Source organism: Panthera leo, chromosome F3, assembly GCF_018350215.1.
Source record: "Panthera leo isolate Ple1 chromosome F3, P.leo_Ple1_pat1.1, whole genome shotgun sequence".
In the NCBI taxonomy this organism is placed as follows: Eukaryota; Metazoa; Chordata; class Mammalia; order Carnivora; family Felidae; genus Panthera; species Panthera leo.
The window spans coordinates 55801708-55820920 of NC_056696.1; the positions used below are offsets into that span (position 1 = coordinate 55801708).

The window sequence follows — 19213 nt, forward strand, 5'->3', positions numbered from 1 at the left end:
AACAATAAGATTTTTAAATCTCTTGTACTTGATGATGTATTTTTATGTCTAAAATACTTTTTAATGAAAGAAAAATAACTTTCTATAATCGTACTGACAATGTAGAAGTACTGATTTCCAAGAGGTACTTCCTAGGTAAAAAAAGAAAAATAGATTTGAATTGGCATATATTTCCTTTTAAGTTCATCATCCCCCTTCCCTTGTTTCAAGGGAATTGTTTTCTTTGTTTCTAATGCTAGTTACTCTGTGCAGAAGGCTATATGAAGATGAGCTTTTTCAAGTGTTGCATTTAGAAACAGTTATTAATTCAGTATTCTCATTTTACTTTAAGATAAATTTTATCTCTAGATCTTACTAATAGCTTTTCAACTGAAAATTTGAATCTTTATTTTCTGACAAAAGCTGGAGGAAGCTTTAAAAATAAGATCCTTAATTACTTCTAGCCCCAGTGTTCTAGTGAAGGTAAGAACATTTTGAAGCCAAGAGAAATGGGTCTCTTCACTCTGCTCCAGGCCAGTGCTTTGTAAGCTAGAGATGATACTGTTCACATAACATATGAAAACATTGGGGCGCCTGGGTGGCTCAGTTGGTTAAGCATCCGACTTCGGCTCAGGTTATGATCTCACGGTTCGTGGTTCCAGCCTTGCCTCAAGCTCTGTGCTGACAGCTCAGAGCCTGGAGCCTTCTTCGGATTCTGTGTCTCCCTCTCACTCTGCCCCGGCCCTGCTCACACTCTGTCTCTGTCTCTCAAAAAAGTGAATAAACGCTAAAAAATATACATTTACAAAGGGGGGAAAAGAAAAGAAAACACACCTATTGATACCAGAAACAGGACACAATAGATACAAACGCTCTTATATATTTCTGAGTAGAGTCTATGCAAATCATCATTGTTTTTTACTGTTAAATATTGTCAGTTTCTGGAATATCAAGTACTTATTTCTAATCATAAGTATAAAAATATACTTCCAATTTTTTAAAAAGTATTTGGGGATTATGCATGCCTTGGGTACTACAGATAATTAAGACTCAGCTGTTTTAAACTTACAAGTAAGATTTTTAAATTTCTGGCATAATCTGCTACTGAATTTCATGACAGTTAAAGTAAATTATCTGATCTGGGAAGGAATCTATTCCCTTAGAAAGGAATCTGGCTAATCTTTTATAGCGAGAGCAGGAATTTGATTTTACTGTGATTAGACGTTTTCATTAATACAAAATGAGACATTACACAGATGGAGAAAAGGAACAGATAAAAGGAGATTTTTTCCTACTGGTTCTAATTATGCCTTTGATGCTCACCAGCTTCTTGGGGATGAGCTCATCGTATTTGGTGTATTTGATATTAGGTGATACGTTGGCCCGAGACGGCAGTATATGCCAATGGAGTGTGCTGATGTGTCACGTCAGGTGCCTGGGACCAGAGTACTAATGGATATGATGCTCTGCTTTTAAAAGCTGATACAAATTCTTAACAATTCTGACTACTGAGAAAGACAGTTTCTGAAAAATAAAGAATGTTTAAACTTGTGGTTACCAAAGACGGTAGTTTGGGGTCTGCCTGATGCTTAACCTCCGATGATCTGGTGGTGGCAGGTCAGGTAGGTGGCTCTCTCACACCCACCTTGTCCTGCCTGGCTCGGTCAGGCCCCTGCTCTGGCAGTTCTCCAGGCCCCTGCTGTCAGAGAGCCTGACGGAAACTCACTTTGTGCTTCTCACATGACATGCTGAGTGCTAACCACAGGCCCCCTGAGCTGAACCCCCCAAATGTGGGTTTTTTCAGTCCTTGTGACAAACTAAGCCAGAATGATTTATTACCTTTGTCCTTTCACAGAGTATCATATCAAAGTATGCTGCACTTTCAAAAATGCCTAATATTCTTTCACATAACAATATTTATAACACAGCTCGATAAGAAGCGGGAATGGGAAATGATGTGCAGAGTAAAGCCAGATGTTGTCAAAGACAAAGAAACAGAGAGAAATCTTCAGAGAATTGCAACAAGGTAAGACTGTTCTTGCCCTTTAAGAAATAAGTATACTAAAGCTTTGATAGTGATCCATTTCTGACTAGACCTGGTTCTTAAGCTCTGCCTTCTCAGAGCCATGTGATTTATATCAAAACCTGCCTACTTAATACTGAATTCAGCCAAAGGTTTTGCAGGTCTCGTGAGGCAAGAATATCATGTCCTCAGTGTATATTTGGTTTGAACCAATTTGAGATCATCTTGTTTTTATAGTCACGAGAACAGTGTAATTAGACATGCATTTCTCTTATGACGATTGTCTGAATTTATGGCACTAGATGACTGTTTTTGTTGTCTTGCATTGTACTTGAGGCGTAAGGAATTCTGCATTATAGCAGCTTTATGCAGGCCTTTCACTCTGCATTTTTTATCATTGGCACCAGATGTTTACTTGATGCCCTCTGTGTCCAAAGATAAATAGAACCTGGTGGCTGCTGGGTGGTCCTTGCCTACTCACCTGTAGGAATTCTAGTCTCTTTGAGACCAGAGGTATATCCTGTGTGTTAGGAACATACAGCAGCAGATTGTCAGGGCAGTGGGGAAGACTTCACAGAGGAGAGAACATTTGAGCTGCTACTTGAAGAATATAGCAATTATATGTAACGGAATTACTTTTAATTTTCTAGTTACCTACATTATTTGGGTCATTTTTTAAATCCATCTGACTGTTCTACAGTGAGATAAGAGTTTGAACAGTAGAGCCAGACTGCTGGGTTCAGATCCCAGTGCCGACTTAATCATCTGTGTGTCCTTGTGCATGCTACCTAATTTTTCTCCATCTCAGTTTATTTACTTGTAAAAACAGTAGAATATTGTGTCCACCCTGCAGGATTTCTCTGAGAATTAAATACATTAATAACATAAAAAGAATTTAGAAAAGTGTATGGTTGGTGCACAAGAATAAGTACCTCCTTAGATTTTATACCCTAGGTACGTCACTTCCCTCACTTTGGTCCCAGCCCTGCTTGGGAGGCTATGGATTTTTATCCTCCTTATAAGCTAATAAGCTAGCCTGTTAGTTTCCTGGATACTGGCAGAAGACAGGAGACTTTGGGTCAGAGACAAAGGACTGTTGGCAAAGCAGTGGCCAGAGCGTCACGTTCCCACTGGTTACCATTGTCCCTCAGGGGCAACACAGGTGCCGTGTATGGATGCTTGAGTGTGCGATGGGTTGTGTTACAGGAGAACACTGTTCTTGGGAATCTGTTGCTTTTATGGTGAATGGTAACAAGCCTGCTCTTTGTCTTGGGGAGATGTTACCTCTTCCCTCGAGGTTGCATACCGTAAACTAACTCTCAGAAGTGACCTGTGTAAGGAACAGTCAGGGCCTTGCATCCTTGAAAAACTTAGCAAGAATGTACAGAGATGCTCAGGGTCCATGGCAGAGTACCTCTCCCAGTGATAGAATTCTAGAGCTGGAAAGGATGTTAATAGTTTAAATCAGTGTTGTCCAATAGAAATATAATGTGAGCCACATATATATTTTAAAATTATTTGGTAGCCACATTGAAAACAGTTAAAAAAGAGAGAGGGGTGAAATTAACTTGAGTAATGTATTTTATTTAACCCATTATAGCCAAGTCATTTTTATTTTATCATATAGTCAGTAGAAAACAATTATTAATGAGATTTTAAAATCCTCTTTTTTCATACTAAGTCTTCAGAATTGAGTGTGTATCATAAACCTGGAGTATATTGCAATTTGGACTAGCCAGTTCTATTTCATGGCTCACTAGCTCTGTGTGGCTCATGGCTACTGTAATGGACACTGCAGGTCCTAACCTTCAGAATTCATCTTGGAATGAACTTAACTACAGAACAAAGTTTTTTAAATAAGTATTTCTTAAAACTGGATTTTAAAATTAGTTTTATATTAGAAGAATTGCAGATAATATAACTGAATATTTTTTAAGCTACTTGAGTATAATTTTTCCCATTTATATAACAAATTGAGATCTAGAAAACCTTCTAGATGTTACAGTCAGATGGTTAGACAGCTAACTGTGAAGGCTGCTCTCTTTCCAGCACATAATGATGCCTTCAGTTATTGTAGAATTCTATTTTGAGAAATAAATGTTTTGTTAAAAGTAATTTTTAGTTCTAATTGCACAGAAGTTGATTGAGAAAGATGAAAGCTGAAAAGAAAAATCACCTATAAATTCACGTATATTTATTCTCTGTTCAGAAATTTATATTCCTTCGTTGAGATGTATGTTCATTTTTCAGATTCAGCTGTTTTCATTTGAGTGCCTATTAAATGCCTGCCTCTTTCCTAAGTGGTAAAAATACATTGTTTTCATCCTCCACGTTTGTACTCTAGTGTAACTGTATTTAATGTTCTGGTCATTTTCTGTTCTGTAGGGGTGTGGTACAGCTATTCAATGCTGTTCAGAAGCATCAAAAGAACGTTGACGAAAAGGTTAAGGAAGCCGGAAGCTCAATTAGAAAACGTGCTAAATTGATATCGACTGTTTCCAAGAAAGATTTCATCAGCGTTCTGAGAGGGATGGATGCAGGTACAAGTGAGAAAAGTTCGAGTGGAAAGAACTTGAAAGCCAAACAGGTAAGACTTTTATGTAGGATTCAGTACATCTGACTTTTAGCTCCTAAACTAAAGTTTTGGGGTGAAAAAGCACACTACAGATGTAAAGGTTTGGATTCTTAAGCTTCATGATGATTTATTCAGTATGGAAGTTGCCAGTTAAAAGTGACATACGTACCCCTGCTGTTAGCGGTCGGGAACCGGGGGAGTCAGAGATGGAGCGGGATCTCCGTATCTGAAACCCTGCCCTTCGTGCCTTTTGGAGAATAGAAACCTGAGTGAGGGATACGGCTTCGGTTTGAGATGTTCACTCACAGAGGTAACCGTGATGGTGTGTAACTTCAAAATGTGAAGGGTCGGAGCTTTGGGGAACACGGTGGAGACGAGCTTTGGGGAACACCGTGGAGAGTCATCCTTGTGCCGAGGCCGCTTGGTGATGTCTGACCGGTTGGAAGATAAGAGTATAAATACCGTTGGTAACGTCTGGCACCGTAACGTTGCTTCTCCAGTTCTTTCCACCTGTGGGCCCCAATAGTTTCCTTCTTAATGTGCCAGGTGAGAGGTTCTGAAATGTGCTGCACTCTCGGTAGGGCTGTTTGTTTTGTTTTTCAATGAAAGCGAAGTACAGGTTACTTGATGGCTTCATTTCTGTTGCATCGGGCAACGGAGTCTGTGTTAGAAGTTGTTTGCTTGTCTTTTGGTTTGCCATTTGAACCTCTGGCAAGAAGGGCATTCAGGAATTTCATGCTAGCCTAGGGGTTCAAGTATTTTTTCAAGTTATTTGACTAAGTTGCCATTTTACCTAATTTTGACAAAAGTTTTCTAGGCCGTTTAACTTTATCTCTTGCATATTAAGGGGCCCCAATTTTTTTTTAATTATCTGTATGATACTGATGCTCACTGGTGCTGCTATTTTAAAGTGTTTGTCAGAATTACGTATAAACACATGAATACTGTATTTGGGGATGTATGCTTTTTAGTTAAAAAAATCTAACCTTCTTTGTTCTCACAAGGGACATTTTACTCTAAAAATTAGAGAAAGACCCAGCAGCATTGAGCAAGAAAGAGCTAGCGGGAAGACGGAAAAAGAAAGATCTTTGTTTTTTTTCTTTTTTTCTGTTCATTTCAAAATAATTTTTAATAGAAGCATTTGTTTTGCTTTGGGATTATTTTTTCCATGAGTTGTGAAACTACATAAAGGGTTCTTTCCAGTGCCATTGTTTCTTCTTTCTTACCATTTGCATTTTTGCCCTTGACTTTCTTTTATTCTACTTCACTGTCAAACCAGTGGCTTTGCTCTCAAAATAATTTGTTTCTAAAACTTCTTACCCCATACTAACAACACTTTGGCACATTTATTTTTAAAATGTTGCTTTCACTGTGATTTCATTTTTATGGGAAAACCACCAGAGTCATTATTTTTATTGGGCTTGGTTTTGCATGTGAATAACATAAAAAAAGTAATATAGTATTTCTGATAGGGTCATTTATTAATATCAGAAATATTTACCTAAGTGCCTGTTTGTACGTGGTGCTATCCTTGTATCTTTTAAAGTCTTACAATTCAGACAGACAGATGACTTAAGGTAAATAAGATTAACAGATTCTACATTAGTATGTCTAGACTGCACATTATCAGTTACACTAGGCATAGTAAGAGGTAAATTCAGTGACTGCCCTTTTTGTGGGAGAAGTTTTGACTTAACTGTAATATGCATTTAGGACGTAGGTCAGCAAACCTATGAAGTTACTTGAAATAGATGGACTTTTTAAGAGAGAGAGAGAATCCCAAGCAGGCTCCACATCATCAGCACGGAGCCCATCGCGGGGCTCGATCCTGCAAACTGTGAGGTCATCACCTGAGCTGATATCAAGAGTCAGACGCTTGACTGAGCCACCCAGGTGCCCCAAAATGGGTGGATTTTAAAACAGTTGAAGAGAAGGAGACAAGTTAAAGGTGGGAATGGTGGGCCAAAATGCTATTCAGAAATTAGAAATAGATTAATGAAATGGATAAAGGAGGATATTAATTAAGTAAAAAATAAGATTTTCCGTTTTTTCTCATATTTTGCCTTTTCTTAGCACCATTGCTATTGCTGTTGCACATTTTCCTAATAGATGCCCCTTCCCTTCTCAGTCTTAACAGAAGAGCTTTTGTGAAAGTTCTCATTGTCCCTTTCCTGGGCATAATGGGTCGGAACCCAGGCTTTTCATCCTGTATTCCTAATGTTAGGAAATCTTTAAAATTTAGAGTCAGTCCATGTATAAACTGCGTTCACTGGCAGCTATCTATCAGAATACCAATCTGGAAATACCTGCTTTATGTCTTCAGTTCCTTAACCCTGTCCTGTTATTCGTAGTTGTGGCATTAAAGTCTTACGTTCAAAAACAAAAAAAAGCCAGCAGTTTCATGTTAAGAAAGCCGGATGGAATTATAATAATATAAACTAGAGATTGGATCCATTATACGAACATACATTAGGAGTGCGTTTGTTTTTGTTTTGTTTTGCTTTATTTTATTCTTCAGAAACACTTAGAACTTGGGCTGATGTGTTGGCTGATTATATGTAGTGGGTGGCATGGTGGCTCCTTAAATGATAAGTCCATGTTCTGATTCCCAGAACCTGTGAATGTACTTTATTTAGAAAAGGGGTCTTTGCAGATATAATTAACTTCAGGATCTTGAGGTGAAGAGATCATTCTGAATTGTCTGGGTGGGTTCTAAATCCAGTGTTAAGTATCCTTACAAGAGATGCACAGGGGAGATTTGCCAGACAGAAGTAGGAGGAGGCAAAGTAACCACAGAGGCAGAGATGGGGGTGATGTGGCCCACAAGGCAGACAGCATTCAGTATGTAGACTTGTTCAGTACAGTCTCCTGTGTTAATCAGTGTTCCTGAGTTCAAGACTTTTCTGGTTCAGTATCTTCAGAGACTAAACTACCTGTCCATGTTAGGGTCTGTCACCAGCCTCCATCAGCCAGGGAGGGAACTTAGAAGCCCAACTGCTTCTTAACACAGACTGTCAGCCAATCTTGTATTTTTATCACACCGTCTCACCTCCACTTGCCCCCTCGCGTCCAGTTCCTAAGCATGGATCCAATTTCTCACTTAAACGTTAGCTTTTTCTTCTTTCTAATTGGTTACCACTACTCTATCCAGTTTTCATTTATATCCCAAAACTTGTTGGCATATTGTGTCTATAATTATTTCCCCTTCTGTGTTGTTTCCTTGTTTGTTTATAACTTTAATACTTTTGATTTCAGTTGGCTTTCCATAAGAATTAGAGATAAATACGTGTCTGCTATTTAATTGGAAGATTTCCTTTTTATTTTAAAAGCAAAGAGGTTAATCTTGTAACTTCCTGTTGCTTTGATGGAATTATTGGTAGTCTTTAATTTTAAGGGGTGCCTGGGTCGCTCAGTCGGTTAAGTATCTAACTCTTGGTTTCAGCTCGGGTCATGATCTCACAGTTCGTGAGTTCAAGCCCCATGAGTTCAAGCCCCGCGTTGGGCTCTGTGCTGACAGCCTGCTTGGCGTTCTCTCTCCCTCTTTTTCTGCCCCTCCTCCACTTGCACACGTATGCACTGTCAAAAAATAGAATAAAAACTTTTTAAAAAGTAAACAAAAAAAATTAATTGTAAAAATATTTCACTAACAGTAAATCTTTAAATATTTGATAATAGAGAATTTTAAAAATTTTTGTTTATTTTTATTTTTGAGAGAGACAGTGAGTGGGGGAGGGGCAGAGAGAGAGAGAGACTCTGAATCTGAAGCAGGCACCGAATCTGAGCTGTCAGCACAGAGCCCAGTGTGGGGCTCAATGTGGGGCTCGAACTCAGGAGCTGTGAGATAATGACCCGAGCTGAAGTCGGATGCTCAACTGACTGAGCTACCCAGGCACTCTGATAATAGAGATTTGTTAATGTTTTGAAGTGGATTATTTAAAAACTACTTGTTTATAAACATTTTTCTAAAGTTTTAACCTTATGGAGGGGAAAATGTCCATGTAAAGCAGATACGCGCATTTACTGCATTTTTCTGGGTCTGCATCTTCTTGGAGGCAAGCTTTATGAACATCCCATATTCCTTTTAGGATCTTTAGATATCTAAATTCATGCTCTGGCCTGTGTGTGGTTAACGTTTCTTAGAAAATAAAGAAAAGAGAGGGTATGATTTAAAATATATATATATAGTGTATTGATTTTGTTTTTTAATCTGATAAGCAGAATTAGTAAATCATCTCTTTACCGTCACATAGCTGTGACCTTCCTTTAAATCTGTTTGAAGGGTCATTTGTATTATGCAGCATACATCTACATTTGATTTATTTCATTTTATATTTTTATATTTATTATTTTTGTGAGTTACAACTTTAACTGTTAAAAGTCTGCTTGTTAATGGTTGAAAACCATAATCTTTTTCAAAGGCTTTTGATTTCTAGATAGGAGCATATTTTTTATATGTTCCAAAGACTGCCTTTCATATCGTTAGCTATTTATCAAGGTATTTTTAATCTTCTGATTCTGCTGACTTGGAGAATATTGTTGCCCTTGAATTTTTTAAGTCTGTTTTTTCTTAATTTTATTATATGCCGTCATTATTTCTGGAGTAAAGGCTTTCTAGGAAAGCCTTCCTTAGAGGCCAAAAAGGTATAATTGCTTTTTAAAGATCATTTTTAGGGCAAGGGAGTTTGAAAAGACATAAGTTAAAAGATGTCAAACTGATATATTAAATTACATTTGAGTCCTTAATTACTATACTTTATTTCTTGGAGCTGAGCCTGGATCCTGCAAAGTAAAACAAAAAGGTACTTGATGGGCTCATTTTAGAAGAGATAACAGCTAATATCTGTAAATCAAAAAGCCTTCAGTAGAACTTAGGGTAAGTAGTATTCTAAGTATTTTTCATCTATTAAACAAATGAGTTGTTTCTTCTGTTACATATGAAAGGGTTAACTTTTTTTTCTTAATAACAATTGCACGTCTTTTTCATTATGTTAACTCAGGCCATTTGTACAGTGCATATCCATCACTTTAATCAATGTAGATTTACATGTACATGTAATAAATGTAGATTACATCTCTGTCATTTACAAATGTAGCATCTATTTTTTTTTCTTTCAAATTCCTTATATTACAAAGCTTATGTGCAGAAGTAAGTCACTTGTGTTTGTGACTTCAGCGCCCTATGTCTACTTCTCAGTAATGCCCAGTGTTTTCTTGATTCACTAGCATGTCATGTCACAAAAATTCTTGTTAAATCAATAGTAGAGACTTAGATAATTTTTGTTTTTTGTTTTTATTTCATGTATATTTTTCTGAGATAGGGCCATGAGAAAGAACACTGTTAGTGGAAGTGAGAGAACCTAAGAAAAGAGGGATTCTTATCCAAACGGTAGAAATTTTGGGTAAGGTACTGAGTGTTAAATTCAGTGGAGGTTTGGTTCTTTGGGATAAATCAGTCCACCAGACATCTTATAAGGAAGCAAGAAGAGAAGCCATTTGCAAATTGTTTAAACAAGTGTCCCAGGCAATACACGTGATATGTTGCTTATGAAATTAGAAGGTTTGGAAGTCAGAAAAATGATGATGGGAGGATGTTCACAGAAAACAGGACTCTCAAGAGGAATGTGCTTCCAGAGAATACAGGACACTTAGCTTTTAAATAATTTTAAAATGTCAAGAAGCAAGCATAGCGAAGGCACTAGTTGTTCATTGGACTAACTAGTCTGTAGATAAAGCTGCTTTGAGTATCTGAAGAAGCATTTTCCTTTCTGTGATGTGAATTCTGATGATAACAGGAAAGGAAGCACCAGTGAGTGGTATTTCTGTTGAAATGTTTGCCTGTAAGCTAAAGAATTTCATTTAAAAAGTCATAAATTAGAGCCAGTGTTCAATGCTGTTGAAACTAGTCTGTATTGAAACAGCGTCTTTGAAAACATTGAAAAGAAGTGAAATAAGTGTCAAAGAATGAAGTCATAATGAATAGACATTTTCAGCAGTAGTAATCCAAGGAAAAGCAACTGGCAGTCATCGTGCTACTATGGGGGAAGAAAGCCTACCAGTTCTCCAATTTTTCACATCCTTTATAATTTCCATTCTTTCCTCTTTTTTTCTTTCATAGAGGTTGGAAGTGCAGGGTGTTTGCTGATGGGTGGGAAGCCGAAAAAGGGATTCTGAAGAAGTAGGTTGGGGTCAGATTTTTAAGTCTTCTGTCTTCTGTTAGGGAATTTGGACTTTATTCCGTAGGGATTTGGGAGCCAGCTGTAAATTTTCATCAGTAAGCAACCTGATCGCATTTGATTCTTTGTAAGGAAGAGAAGGCTGAAGGGTGGAAAGACTGTCAGAAGACCAGCCGGTGGCTGGCTGTTGCCATAAAGCAAGAGGGAGACCTGAACTAAGGTGTAGTGAGGTGGGGGTTGGCGGAAGAGAGGAGCCAGGTTGGAGAGGTAGTTTCGAGGAATAGGTTGACTTGATTTGGGACTGACCTGATTGGGGACAGTTGTGAGGACCATGAGGTTTATGCCTTGGGAGATTCAAAAGTGGTGACTGCTTCACAAAATCAAAACTATAAAAGGTGGAACATGTTTGAGAGATGAAGCCTTTATTTATTTACTTTATTGTATTTTAAATTCCAGTGTAGTTAACATACAGTATTCTGTTAGCTTTCCAGGTACAATAGAGCGAATCAGCACTTCCATACATCACACGGTGCTCCTCACGAGAAGTGGGCTTTTTAATCCCACCTCCAGTTTCACCCATTCCCCTCCCACCCTCCCCTCTAGAGCTGAAGACTTTTATGGGACCAAGTCTGCTCCAGGTTGTAGTCAGAATGAGAAGAATGACCCTAAAGAGCAGGTTAAAAACAGGAAGTGTAGGGAGAGCGCTGGCTTAGTGCAGGAAACATGAGCACAGAGGAGCAGACAGCCAGAATAGCAATGGACCTTGAGGCCCCTCGTTGCAGAAATTCATGAGTCCGGTATGTCTCTCTAGGGCCCTGAAATTTTAAGAACAACTGAACCCGTTTACCTAGTCAGGGAAGATGCCTACTGTACTTTAGAGAGTTTTTCACATGATTAGGTTTAAATGTTTTAGGTTTAAAGAATTGTCAGTTATTTGGAGAGAGTTCTATAATCCAGGACCTAAAGATCCCACTCTTGAACCAAATAAATGAAACCCCATGTCAGCCACATACCAACATGTGAGAAGGCACATTGACTGATTCCTTGATTTTGACCCTGAGTGGTTTTTAAAAAGATTGTATTGAGGACGCTCTGTTTAAGGAAGCAACAAAATTTACATTTTGTATAAGAAAGGTTTTCATTGAAACTTTAAGTTTTAATCCCTTAGGGAATATCTCTTTCCTTCCTGCATTCAGAACACGTACCTATCTAGAGTGTTGTGCTTTCCCAATATATTGAATAGTCAAGATTTTAATAATCTGGAGCTGTTATTTTTTTTTCCACATACTCTCCAAATTTGTGGTTATTCCTTTTGCTCGTTTCTTGAAAAGTTGACTAAATTTAGTCAAATTTCTTAGAATTTAAGGGTCTATTTCCTTAAAGGTGGGCCTGAAGCAACTATGTATATGATTAATTTTAAGTCTGTGAATCTTAAAAGAATAATATATTGGCTGCTGTTACAGGAAAGCATTGGCTGACTGTATGGGACTCAAACTCTTGAATTACACACTTGTGTGGTTTTCATTTATTCGAAGTTGCCAATATATCACGTTCACCTATGTTTATGATGAAGCCACGACAATAATTTTTGTTATAGTAAGGGAAAATGTTAGCTAGTTTTTTGTTAAAATGTAATTTTCTTTGTGATGGCTGGACAACAAATTTCTATAAAAAAGTCCCTTGGAGAAAAAATTACTGGGGGAGAAAAGGTTTTGTTTTTGTTCTTTTTTTTTTTTTTTCCTGATTTTTGTGATACGAACACTTGACATGTCAAACACAGAGGTAAGTTTGGGGGCTGTGTCTGTCATACATTTGTCATTAATGGCAGTCACATTGCCTTCATAGCTAGGTAATTAGTGATGGGAATACTTTTCAAGTACCTGGCTTCTTTGGAATCTTAGTAACTTAGACCTAGACTCTGCACTGCTGTATTCTGTTAAAACTGGTTCAGAGACCTACTAAATTCCTGCTTTTGAAGTAAGAAACCTAGGAATGGAGGGACCCCTCACCAGCTCCCTAGGTGGTCCCCCAGAAGTTTTTAGGATTTAATTTCTTGGGGGAATGGAAGGCAGGCAAGCTGATAGAGAAGGATGCTGCCCTTAAATTGCCCCCGCATCACACGGCAACAGTGTTTTACTTGCACATGAAAGCAGCCCCGGCTGGAATGTGTGGAATGCTAACTTTGTAAATAATTCAGCTTCATGTTTGTTTACTGAAAATGCCTAAATAGATGAGAGTTTAGACAAAAGAGAGACTCCAGAGTTTGAAATGAGAATGAGCATGATTGTACATATTGCTGTTGATGGGAACAGCTTAAAGCCAGTTTCTCAACTCCTTTTAAAATAGGCTGTTTAGCTTGAACGTAGTGTGGTTTCAGATTTGGACAGCAGTTGTAATCAAAGCGAACTTATGTTTGGCACAGTGGTACGAGCAGCATGTTCACACGGGGGATGTATGGGTATGAGGGAAGAAAAGAACTAATTACGTAGCTTGTGCAGAAATCTTTAGTTACCATTAAAGTAAAAATTACTAACGGTGCCATATGTCTCCTGGCCCTGTTTTAAGAAATGTTCTATTTGAAGTTGAAGTGGATGCTTGTTTAGGATTTGCATCGGCGAGGTTGAAGCTTTTTTTAATTTTTAATTGTCCTGTGCATGGTGAGTCTTATGCTACATGCTTACCCTTAGATGGTGCATTTTTAAAAATCTAAAGAATATTTTGCTGTTTCTTGCTGAAAATCATCTATGGGTTTGTTGGGGGTTTTTGTTTTAGGGTTTGATTTGGCTTTTTTGTTTGTTTTGTTTTTTTGTTTTGAGTTGTAGGCAGCTGAGAATGTTTATGGGGATGCGTGACGAATTAGATGGTAGCAAAGGCCTGGAACCTGACTGCCTGGGTTGAAACCCTTTGGTCTGCCATTTACTGTGTATGCATTACTTACCCAAACCATGCCTCAGGTTTCTTGTGTGTTTAAGATAATCATTCTAGTAGTAGTAAACATCTCCTAGAGATAACAGAGAGTCAACTGAGTTAGTATAGGTAAAGTGCTTAGAACAGTGCTTAAATAAATGCTGACAGTCTTTCTTTAAATTTTGTGTTCCTTGTATTTACTTATTTTTCCTAACAGATAGTAGTCAAAAATGAATTTCAGTTGGAAACCAATTTGAAAAGAAACTGTTACTGCTTATGAATTTTTGGATTATCCAATAATTTAATAAAAATTATGTTTAGATTTGGAAAGTTCTCTCTCATTCTAAGTGTATCTACTCTAGTAATGTATAATTCTTACAAAATAATAAAACTTGGTTTTGAGGACCTAGAAATTTGTCTACTTTTTCTTCCACATTTTAAGCTATGCTTAAGCTAACTCTGTTACTGACAAGATTTTTCTCGCCAAGGAAAGTTTGGTTTCTAAACGGGTGTTTTCGTCCTATGGTATTTGAAGGCTCTCATCTTTGTGAACACTGTGAACATCATTAGAAGATTACACATGTCCCTAGTTGGGGATTCTGTTCATATATGTGATGATTAGGGGCATTACTAAGTAGGAAAGGTGGTAGAGGGACCAGGAGGGGGCTTGTTAGTGTTTGTTTTGTTCCAGGTACTGAAAGTGGTTTTTATATAATTACCATTTGAAGAAGTACTGGAATTCTCATTTTAGAGGTGAGAAACCCCAAATCAGAAATATTAAGTGACTTGCCCCAGGTCACATTGATAGTAATTGGTAGAATCTGGATTAAAACTTTGTCTGTATTGCCCCAGAATCATTTCAGTCATTTGTGCCTGCCACTTAAGAAGATTTGAGATACTTCTGTTTAGAAGCAGAACTGAAAACTGTGTCCTCCCCTCTCTCACCTGAATGAGCTAGAAGAGATGGGTCTGGCTAGTGAGCAACATGGTCCCTCCCCCACCCCCGCCCCAGCCCCAGCCCCAGCCCAGAAGGAGGATGATGGGAGAGATGGTTTGCAGTCTGTTTTTTTCCCTGGGTCTCACATCCCCTTTGTTGGATGGGTAGCAGCACATGCAGACTGATAGGTTTAAAAAAAACCAATTTTAATGTTTATTCATTTTTGAGAGAGAGCACGAGCAGGGGAGAGGCAGAAAGAGGGGAGACACAGACTCTGAAGCAGGTTCTAGGCTCCAAGCTGTCAGCACAGAGCCTAACATGCGGGGCTCAAACTCTTCAACTGTGAGATGGTGACCTGAGCTGAAGTCAGACGCTTAACTGAATTGTTAAGGAAGATAAAAATATTACCACGGTAGAACATTTCAGAATTATAAAACAAACTCATTAAACTCGTTTAAGGAATTCTTCATAAGTTTACTGTTAGACTTGACTTTCTATTCTTTTATCAAGGAATTAATTAAAATTTACTGGGTATCAAATGCATTCTGTATTTAATCACTGTTTGCCTAATAGAAATTTTAGAATCTTTTTTCCCCCCTATTACTTTATGGAAATTTTCAAACAGGAAGAAAGTAAGGAAAGACCAGTATTTCTCTCACGAGGTTCTAAATTTGTTGACACTTGTCTGTGTGTTTGTTTTATAGAGCTATCTGCCTGTCTTTATCCCCGTCTAGTTTTTGTTTGGGGTGATTATTGGAAGGTAATACCCATACTATCCTAGAAATTCTCTCTTTTTCACAGCTTTATTGGGATAAAATTCATATATCATACAATTCAGAAGTTTCATTTATAACTAAACCAGGTGTCTTGAACAAGGAATCCAGGTTCTAAATCTGTCTGTCACATCATGTCTTTCAGCTTTCTCCTCTGTGCCCTTTCACTGTAAGTGGAAAGTTAGGACCAAAGGTCAGGATTTAAGTTAAACTTTTTTTGGCATAACTGTTTCATAGGTGTGATACTTAAATGTATAGTTAGTATGCTGTCACATCAGGAGCCAGATTATCAGAATGTCCCATATTAGTGATTGTCCTGTTTCATTTGGTTCAAGTGGTAATAAATTTTTCCTTATTAAAGGTGCATTTTCCCCTCTACAGTTAGAGAGTAATTTCTGGGGATGAATAATATGAAAGGAGCAAATATACCTTTCCCCATCTATCTTTTGTCGTTTAGCGCCAAGTGATGACCCCTGCTTAAAACAGGTATGTTACTGGAATTTGCAGAATGGTGATTTTCTCATTTATTTCTACTTACTTTTTTAGGAATATGTTTTAAGTTCCAAAAGATGAGGGTTAATGTTCCTTTCCTTTTAATTATTGCTTTCCAGAGTACGGTGTTGGCTTAACTGTCATCTCCAGTAGAAGCAAGTGAACCTTCTCCCCGCCCCCACCTTTTTTCTTTGCCTTTGTTTAATATCACAGACATAAGAATGAGTGTCTAGTTTTTCAGTATTTTAGTATCATTATGCGTCTTTTGATGTTTAAATTCACAAATGTAACAATGAGAACCAGTGCAAACTAGCTTCTTGTGCCGTTCTGACATGACCTCATTTTTCTTGGCATACTTTCTTGGTTTCTGGGACAATAAGCTCTTAGATTACAGACCCAGAATCACATGCTTTTCCGGGAGTTTGAGTGAGGACTGTCCATATATTTTTAAATCTTTTGTTGATTTCAGTAGGTAGATTGGGAGTGTGCATATTTCTACTAGATATTACTTACTTTTATTTATATTTCATAGTTTTACAAAGAACTTTTACAGTGTTTTCTCACTTAAACCTTTTAACAAATTTATGATATTAAAACATCAGTGTCTGTTTTCTAGATGAATACTAGGCTTTCCTAATTAGTTTATAAATCTGAATTCTCATCTATGTACTATGTAGTATAGCTGGTAAAAGAATGGGCTTTAAGAGACTAATCGGCAGAGTGTATTCTGAATGTTTCAAGCTCCTAACTGAGTCTAAAAATACATAGAGCACTTGTGTCAAAAAGGCTCCTTGAGGTGTTAAACATTTGTCTTCCTGGCAGTTTAGTCAACTTCAACTTAACAATTCTTAAGATATTATAAACAATGAGGAGAAGCTCCATTGCATGGATGTTTTCTCAGATTTAACTCTGAAGTGAGGTGTTTAGATAGCAATTTAGAATAGAAGCCACCAAATAGAATCACTTTGAGCAAAGGCATATGTATTGCGTACATAGTAAAACCAAGGGCAGCAAATGAAGTTAAAATAAAAAAGAATGCAGCACAATGAAAAAAAAAAACTGCATCAAAGAAACTTTTTTTTTTTTAAGGAATAGGAGTCCTGAATTCTTGGCAAGCTACACAGAATTAGGTTTTCTTAGAGAACTTTATACATTTAACATGTGCTTGGACTATACCTAAAGGTGACATAGTTTTAGCATCTTGATCTTTTCTAGTTTGCTTGGATTTTATTAGTGACCTGTTTAAATTTGTAAACTGTACAAGAACCTGGAAGCTATATAATAGCTAACAAAAACAAAGCACAAATGGGCTTGTTGCCTGGAATACCATTCTAGTAATATAGTTAAGGCGAATTAAAATAAGTTTGTGAAGGAATGAAGAAGGCACAAATTGGTCAAGACAATTAGAAATTGCTTATAAAAAATTCTTTGAGAATCAGAGAAAAGTTGAGTGTGTACGGATATGGGATCTTCCCTGTAAGCTTGACTCCACTAGAACTGTTACACATTCTAGATTGAAAATTTTAATGCTTCATGATGAAATTTCCAATCCTTTATGGTTAGTGGGATGTTTTAATATCTGACATGATGAGAAAATCATTGATGTCCTTATTCAAATTATAAACATTTGGGGCTGTATTTCACTTTTGTTAATTTCTGCCAGAGTATATCTTTCGTGTCAGGGATCTCCCATATATCCTTCATTTCTCCAGCAGAACTTTTGGATAAGTGGTAGTCAGTAATCAGGAGATTACTAACTACAGCTATAAACAGCTTACAGAAAATTTGTAACAACAAAGGTATTAAGGTGAATTTAGCCAGTGTGTTAAGAACCTTTTTTAATTTAGGTGAAACTAAATTAAAATGAAAACTGAACTTTCTTCTCAGGGAAAGCAATGAAATCACAACTATTGCTGATTGCTAAATATAGATGTGATTATACTGTTTATTGTTTTAGGATTTGACTTTAATTTTCCCCTTCAAAATTGAAATGAGGTTAAGCTCTTAATTATTTGGTATTAGACTAATGAATAATTCCAAACCTCTGTTTTCAGTTTTCTTTTCATTAGCTGCCAATGTATGTTTGAACCTTGAAATGGAAGCTGATTAACGTTTTTAAGGGTTGTCATCATCAAAATTGACACAGACTGCTTCTGTATGATCTTGATTAAATATTTGTATAAAACCAGGCCAATGAGAGAAGGGACTATTTTGTTTCCTTGTATCATGTGGTTTTCATTAAGTTTTTGCATTTAATCAGTTCTCCTTTTCAGTTGATGTAGGCCCAGAGAATTATCTCGTAGGTTGCTTTTGGTTATTGAATTAGTACTGCCTGCAGCAACACTGACAGGCTTTACAAGCTGCTAAATTTTTATCCTTCCAGTCTACATGTTTAATGTTAATACAATGTCCATCTGATGATAGTAAATATATACATATATATGTAGTGAATATATATAGTATAGTGAATACATATAGATATGCACTATATACCAGGGTTAAGGGAATTATCTTTAATTTCTTTCAAGTCCTAGATGTCTAAACCCTCTGATTTTCAGTGTTGTAATCAATAGTTCACTGTGATTCAAATCCAGAACTCTTTGGTTTTCATTCCTGGTGTGAAAATAATGCATCAGATTACCTCTACCTCTGTTTTATAAGCAAAAAACCCAAAAACAAACGAAAAACCTAATTCTCATGTCGTCTTAACACATAATGAAATCTACTTACAAATCACTTTAGGCAAGTTTTTCCAATGAATGACACATACAGGATTTCCCTTGGTGTCCTTATTTTCTTATATTTATCTCTGATGCATCTTTTCTTTGTGGATGCTCTAGATATTCAGGAATTTTTTATACTTAATGGCAGATCATCTTTATGGAAAAAAAAAGTAAATTGACAGTATGTAAATCTATTGTGTAAGATAATTTTCCCAAGTTTTGACTTTTATAGATGGCATTTTCAGTGTATTTTAGTACTTATTCTACTATGTAATGTATAGGTTATAACAGGTGATATGGTAATATAGAGAGTTGTTATCAATTAAGTTGTAGAGCAGTATAGCATTACAGAAAGAGCTTGGACTTGGAATCCTGGATTTTGGTTTGAGTATTGACTCAGCCATTTATTAACTGAACTTGAGTAAGTTGCTTCACTTCTTTGAGCCTTAACTTCCTTATAGAAGATGTGAGAAAGACAATCGCTGTCTGGCTAGGAATCTTAAGAGACTTAGAAAAAAGGCAATATTATGTAAGCTGTCCGGCATATAATAGCTTCCTAGTATAATTCATGTTTTTAATATTTTTTTTTTTCATTTGAAAAAGTTGGAAAGGAAAACAGAATCATATGGTT

At 36.9% G+C, this 19213-nt stretch overlaps 1 protein-coding gene across 1 annotated transcript in view; it reads left to right on the plus strand.

Annotated features, from left to right (window-relative positions):
• RRP15 (ribosomal RNA processing 15 homolog) overlaps positions 1–19213 on the plus strand; it is a 40866-nt gene that overhangs the window by 13085 nt on the left and 8568 nt on the right. Inside the window, exons 3-4 of the mRNA XM_042925197.1 lie at positions 1908–2005; positions 4388–4589. Of these exons, the coding sequence (XP_042781131.1) occupies positions 1908–2005; positions 4388–4589 (300 nt within the window). The remainder of the gene's footprint in view (positions 1–1907; positions 2006–4387; positions 4590–19213) is intronic.